The 7,075-nt window shown below is 42.4% G+C and overlaps 1 protein-coding gene across 1 annotated transcript in view; it reads right to left on the bottom strand.

Moving 5' to 3' along the window:
- Window positions 1–3: 3 nt before the first annotated feature.
- Window positions 4–7,075, bottom strand: part of LOC104500495 (RNA-binding protein 24) — a gene marked incomplete at its 3' end in the record, with an annotated part of 7,791 nt that continues 719 nt past the window's right edge. Inside the window, exons 3-4 of the mRNA XM_010144149.1 lie at window positions 6,234–6,288; window positions 4–70 (exon numbers count right to left, since the gene is read on the bottom strand). Of these exons, the coding sequence (XP_010142451.1) occupies window positions 4–70; window positions 6,234–6,288 (122 nt within the window). The remainder of the gene's footprint in view (window positions 71–6,233; window positions 6,289–7,075) is intronic.

Raw genomic sequence — 7,075 nt, 5'->3', positions numbered from 1 at the left:
CGGCTGGACGTGGGGAATTACCACTCCGGGCTGCACGAAAGCCTGTGGATAGACATAGTGAGCTGGTATCCTGTTGAAAGACGGGAGAGGGAGTTAGAGTTGGTACGTGAGTCAGCACCGGAGCGTCACATCCATACTCCGAACTAAACCAAACTCAATTTAGTTGTTGTTATGTGCATAGGGTTGCCACAATAACTAGACTCAGTGGACCAATTCCCAGTTCACTGGCCCGAAGAGATGCATCGCTCCGAAGCACAGCATTGTAGCCCAGTTAACAGGAGTTGTTTAACGTTGCTTGAGGGTATTACGTTGAAATCCATTAAAATCTTTCGAAGGACCAGGATGTCTGTTTTAAGACATCTCTGAAGGACTAAGCTTAATTATTCCATCTGGGAAATTGCGGTATTTGTTTTTTCAAATCACCTGCAGGTCATTTTTATTACCCGGCTTCTCGCTTAACCACTCAACTCTTAGTAAAATTATTTCCTGCAATACTTCCATTATTAGTAACTGAGCAGTTTGCCAGCGTCACTGTGAGTTTGACAATAGCCAAAAAGGCAACAAAACAGTTCAACCCTGACGTTATGTAAAGTCTTCTCAGGGTGTGGGGGGCTGTATTGTGGCAACCCTACTTAAGTTGCTATGCAGACTCAGCACACATTAATTTCTCTGCAACCTCAGTCACCCTTATTAAAAATAAGAAAAAAAACCAACACAGGCGACAAAGGAGTTTAAATAAAGTTCACAAGTGTGGTAAACACAGCAAGAATCACACTTTCCAAACGAACGATAGTGCAGCTCACTCCGTCACAAGAGGCCATTGAGGGGAAGCTACGTAGATGCTATTAAAATCCATAACAGTGACTCCTAAGTACATGTGCATCACACTTTTGTAAAAGTTGGTAAGGACACGAGGGTCAAACCTGTTTGATTATCAGGCCACTGATGTCCTGTTTTGTGCCAGCTTGTTTATTTCTATGCAAGACATACAGCATAGAGTTTTTTGGCAGGTGGGCATAGGGTTAGGTCTAAATAGATCTGGTGCTTAACAACAGCAAAAAAACAAATTTACAGCTTAAGAATAACCATTCTGAGCAGAGCAGTACACACACCTTCCCATTGTCTCCAAGTCACAAAACTCGCTTCCTCGGCTGGTTTACTGAGCCCTTCAGCTTTGCAACTTGGTCATATCGTTGTCTTAGCAGCCAAATGTACTTACAAGTTCATTTCATAGTTGTATTTTATAATATAACATGATTTTTAAAAACTCATATACTCCATACAATTCTCACTTTACATTCATAAGCCTGTCTTGCATCTGGATTTCACAGAGAAGTCCTTCATACCTGCAACTCCTTTCCAGTCAGTGACTCTTTCTCAATCCATGAAAAAACTGCTCGTGCAGATTTAGTGCTGTTCATACTGAACTTTACCTTCACAGGCAGCTCTAAAGACTGCACCAACCTTTCAGCACACTGTAAGCACAGATGCAAACTGCAACAGTAAAACCTGTTCTCTTTTCTCCAGATTCGAGATATAATGGTAAAGGTGGGGTGTTTTAAATTTTATTTTTAAAATAACTTAAAGATTTGCTTAAGTGGCCAGCAAGGAGACATTTCAATCAGAAGAGACACTGTCGACTAGATTCACGGCAAAGTACAGTTTAAAATAAGTGACAGTCAGGCTTTAGAGCAGCCGTGTTTTCTTGTCAAGAATCAAAGAACTCAGTTGACTGATTGAGTAGGAGTATTCGCAGAGAACTGTTCAGTTGCCCTGTTTAATTCTTGAACACCACAATCGTAAAAACCCAGCGTGTCAATGAAATTCATTTCCTACCGTGTGAAGGGAGAAAGGAAAAAGCCATCGGTGACAAATAGGGATTGGGAAAGGAAAGAAAACATAAACCAAACCTGTAAGCTGGGGTTTTAACACTCACCTAATTTATGAGGTGATTAGCCAGAAGGGCATCTGAAGCACACTTAAAGCTGGCTCTGTGCGCTTAAATACACATCAGTACCTGAGCTCTCCACGCTAAGTGGATGAGCATAACCAAGCATTTTGTACTGGTCACCAGTCGAGGACAATCCTAACAAACACAGCGCCACCTTTTTTAAGTATTAAGGAAAGAGGTATAAAACCAAATCTGAAGTCACCAAGAGCCTCTTCTGCATCATTTGAGGGTCAATTTAACAGCACATCGAAGGAATCTTTTCATACAGCATTTCTGACAGAGCAGTTCTACCCGAGGAGGTGGTGAGCAGGGTAATCTAACGGCTGGTGCTGACTGCACTGATGGTACTCAGATTTTCTGAAGACGTAAGGACACTCGGCCATATCCTTGAACAAGACAGAAAGATACATGTGCTCCCGGTTAAACTCTTGTGACTTGTCTTATTTAAGCCAGGAAACTAACAGGTGGTGTAGTTCGGAAACATTATCTGTTTGCCACATCTTACCCCACAATAAACAGAAACCCTGTGCAGGCTCCTCGCCACTGTGCCATTCACACATGGTGACTGACAGCATAAGCTGCAGTGGGGCTATTTTTGATCATCTGTCATGCTACAACTGTTTTGAGTCGAGTAAAATGGCTTTATATGGCCAAAGTAAATTTCTACCTCCTGCAGAAGCCAGCACATGTAGACCTCAGCCGTTCAGAACCCAACTGCTTCTAATGCTCTGCCAGGTCAAAAGCCGAAAAAGCAATTCCCAGTTACGCTGGATTTCCTTAATAGCCTTAATTTAAACTAAAAACTGCTGCTTTACTTTCAAGAGTAAGAGTGTGAGAATTATGCACAGCTTAAGCTTTCTTTTCTGGCAGTAGTTTTTATTCTGGAACACGTATGTCCTTTATGCTTTTGCCACAGGGAAGCCACACTGAACTTCACCAGCAACTGTAGCTTTGGGACATTCAAAATTGAATGACATACGCGCCTGCCATGTGCCTTAAGATCTCCGTTGTTGTTACAACAGAAGACTCATGTTTAACTAAGACCTCAAAACCAATCCTATAAGCAATAGTAAAGTGATAGCTCACTGTTTTGAAGGAGAGAAAGGACTTTCTAGACTACTGCAGAGAGCTGTGGCACACAGCAGTTCAGCAGCAGTAGCACATCGCTGACTCTCAACACTAAATTCTTGTGAAGGCAGATATGTAACTTTCAATGAACTGTTTTGCTCTGACCCTCGCACGGCATCACCTGGTTTTAGCATAAGGAGAAAGAGGAGGTTTTCACAGCTGCACAGCTTTCCTCAGCGCAGAAATAGGTTACGTAAACATCAAGACATATGCTTCTTGTGCCTGATACAGGACATTTGGCACTCTATGGGTTAACTTCTGACTGTTCCGGCCTCACTCCCTCTTTCCAGATTATCCGTAGTCTAGTATTACACAGGTCTTTTGATCATGAACTCAGGAGAGGGCTTCTCCTTTTCTCTCAAGAAAGGCAGAATCACCTGACGCTGACTCTGGGAAGAACAGAGCGAGCAGGCAGCATCAGCTAACCGCTTGATAATGAACGTAATAGCTTTGGATTCAACTCTGGTCTTGCTAAAACCAGTGGGAATGTTCTCAATTTGTTCGAGGTACAAGGTTTAGACAGAAAATAACAGGGGAAAAAAGTCTCCCCAGCAGAACAAGTCTCATCCTACACCAATACCTCTGTATAACCCCGTATTTTCCCACCAGTATTAAAGTATAAATTACATAAGCGAAACGAGAAAAGCTATCTTAGGAGGCGAAGTCATCCTCCCCCTCCATAAACTGCTATTGAACTGAGATAGTATTTTAATAAACAATCCTGAGAACAGAGCTGTGTAGATAACCGAAGCTGTGATCAAACAGCTTTCCACGAAACACGCCCGCAGTGAGAGAGCTGCTGAATGTAAAGAGCAGGGACAAGTGTTATTTGGTGGATTAAGTGATCTCTGCAGAATAAAGAAAAATTCCCAGCCATGACATTCTTCATGCCTTGAAGCTAATACAGTTTCTGGCTCCCTCCACCACACTAATGTTGTACTTAATTCAGAATATTGTACTTCTGCATCTTCTCAGCAAAAGTAATGTAACATAACCCAATTATTTTCAGTTTCTTGTTTGTTACGTGGGGAACCACATCAAAACACTGCTGCCCATATCAGAATCTGGCAGCACCTCACTAATCTGCACTCTGGCAGGAAAAAACCCAAACCCCAAAACATTCGGAGCTTTTCTGAATGGATTAGCCGAGTGCTGGTAGGAATCCACGTGACATCCTCTAAGAGTGAACTCTTCGATAACAGTAGATTCAAGTGAGCACTGAAACAACTTCCCTGGCAAAGAATATTAATGGTGAACGCAGATGTTCATCCATGCTAACGAACGGTGTTCTCAACCTGAACTATGTTCTCTAGCAAAGGCACAGGTCACTGGAAATTCTGAGGAGGAAGCGGGGTTAGTAATCACCTCTGTTTGCACATTGTAAAAGAAAGGCAAAAGCCAAGGATTAAAAATGGCCAATTTCACATCTACTTGATCCTGCAGCCACATTCCTTTTCCTCAGGTTTATGTACATTGCTCTAGAAATAAAACCTCATTTGTCCTGCTGCAAGAATTGCCCTGACCTAAAGACAATTTATTGTAGGGTCTGGGTGAGGAAAGCAAGAAAAAACCCCCTACATTCGCACAGTCCTTTTAGCAACAGATTGCCACAGGTTCTCCCTTTCTGTTGTGCTCAGCAAATACTCAGAGTCTGTTCACGGCTGATCCCCGGGCAGTGCACTGGCTCCTCTGTGCAACAAGTGCTTCAGCAGCTCTGGAGATAACGCGCTCTGCCTCCTGCCTTCCTTAGCGCAGACAGCACGCGCTCATCGCTGGGTATACACTCTTGTCTCCTCACACTTCAGAGAAGTTGGGCAAGATACAGGAGAGGATAATCGCAAGAAGGACAAAAAGTTTTCCGCAACCTCCCCACGTGTCTCCAAAGAATCAATGTTCTCTTGTAAAAGTATGCAAAGTTTCTAGGAGAACTTTTTCCCACAGTTTTGAGGACAGGAATTGTTTAATTGTTGCTTAATTACAGATATTTGAAAGCTATTCTAGTCAAATAAACAAAATACGTTTGTGACTTCAGTGTTAGCTTACTCATTTATGAGCAAAATGCATTATTTTGCAATGAGTGTCGCAGCCAGTGTGCATTAGTGAAGTGACACTGTATGGAAAGTTTAAAGCAAACTTCACCTCCTCATTATGTGCCTATAAGAAGCAAGAGTTAGATCTACAGAGAAAGAGTAAAGGAGAAATGCGCTACAGATTAACAACAGATTGAAGAAAAAACCAAAATATCTCGAATTAGAAAGCCCAAATGGACGCACAGTGTTAATAAGGAGCTCCACACCCCTCCCAAGAACAAAACCCCCCAAAATTACGAACATGCAAGCAATACGTTGATTTACTTAAAAGTCAAGAAGTCACACAATTTAGCACTCACTACAAAATATGGTTAAAAAAGTCACAGGCTACAGCTTGAAAGCAAGATAAAAGAAAAAAAAATAAAGGCCCTTTGCTCCCCAGGGCAAAGTCACTCCTCAACAAAAAAACCCCAAAATTAAAAAGACCCCCCCAAAACCAACTTCCACTACAGCTCTTTCAATTAAATAAAAGCACACAGTTTAGCTATCAACACCACTTCATGACTGTAATAAATAAATAAAAGAAAAAGCACACGGAGGTCTAGGTACTAGATGAAGAAAACATACATGCATCGTTAATCACCATTTTAGCTTGTTTGTGTTTGAGTCTACTGGTTACAGAGTTTAATTCCAAACAGAACTATTCCACCTCTTATCATCATATCCTTCTGATCAGTTATCTTAACTGTAAACGACCCCTGTCAGATTAGAAAGAGATAAATAACATTGAGTCAAGCTGAAAAAAAAGAGAAACGGGGCACAGCAATCTCGCGCCAAGCCATACCTCCTTGTTTTATCATAGGTCATACGGGACTGGCCTGCTGAGGAGAAGGGACACGGCCCACACAACTTGACTCAGCGCCGGCGTTTAGAACGTGACCGACACGGTGAGTGCGTTTACACCTCTACATTTATAAGTCTGAGACCATCAGCATTGATGTTGAGTTTATAAGGCTGCTACTGCAAGAGGCCTTCAAGGATCATACTTTTTCTTTCCTTTTTTTTTTTAAAAAAAAAAAAAAAAGATTTTTCCTCCCCTGTTTGAGGTCCCATTGAACACTTACCCGAAAGGCCTCTGTATGAGAGCTGGATGAAGCTGCTGGACACCAAAGGCAAAACCTACCAACAGAAACACATCACATTCTCTGTATGGGGGTTCTTTTGGCCACTCGTTTATGCTCTATATACACACACACGTGAACACGGAGTAACAGCCTTGGCTAACAACCCCCAGTGACAGTATCTGAACCAAAAATCAGGAAGCAAAGCGTATCCATCCATCCGCGCGCACACACACACACATACAGGCATACAGAATTTGAAACAGCAAGGCACACACTTCCCTAGAGATCGTTGGAATGGCTTTTGCTGAACAAGAAGATGAGGTTTTCGTTCGTGTTTTATTTTGTACCCCATTCTGGTCCCTAACTTTAGCTTTTGAAGAACTGATTGCATGGGACTTCCTATTCATCCGTGTATTTGTGTACTTACTTTCTACACCCTTAAATTTGAGTCACCTCTACTCATGTGGACTCAGCATGGGGGTCAAATCTGAAATCCATTTCTGTTCTTTGAGTGCCCAAGCATAAACCTCTCCTTTCCTTGGTGGGCACTTAAATGCCCGCACAAGCGTTCCTCTGGCTAAGCACAGGGAGTTCTGAGCAGCCTCCGTTAGAGCAGCCCCTGCTCCTGTCGCTCTTGCTGCAAAGCAGCAGTTTGGGAAGTGGCTGGGACATCAGATTGGCTCAGATGTGGACTTGGGAAGAGCCGCTTCATTTTAAAGTCTGCATAATAGCTCCCATCTGTTTGAGGAGTCTGCATTAAGATATTGTTTGTGTTAATAAGACCACACGCTTTGGAAACGATTCATTCCTAGGGCAATCTTTCCCTGCAACGATACTGTAAA

This window comes from Buceros rhinoceros, unplaced genomic scaffold (genome assembly GCF_000710305.1).
Source record: "Buceros rhinoceros silvestris isolate BGI_N320 unplaced genomic scaffold, ASM71030v1 scaffold19619, whole genome shotgun sequence".
NCBI lineage: Eukaryota > Metazoa > Chordata > Aves > Bucerotiformes > Bucerotidae > Buceros > Buceros rhinoceros.
The sequence above is the reverse complement of the archived record's forward strand: the minus strand, read 5'-3'. Positions and strand labels throughout refer to the sequence as shown.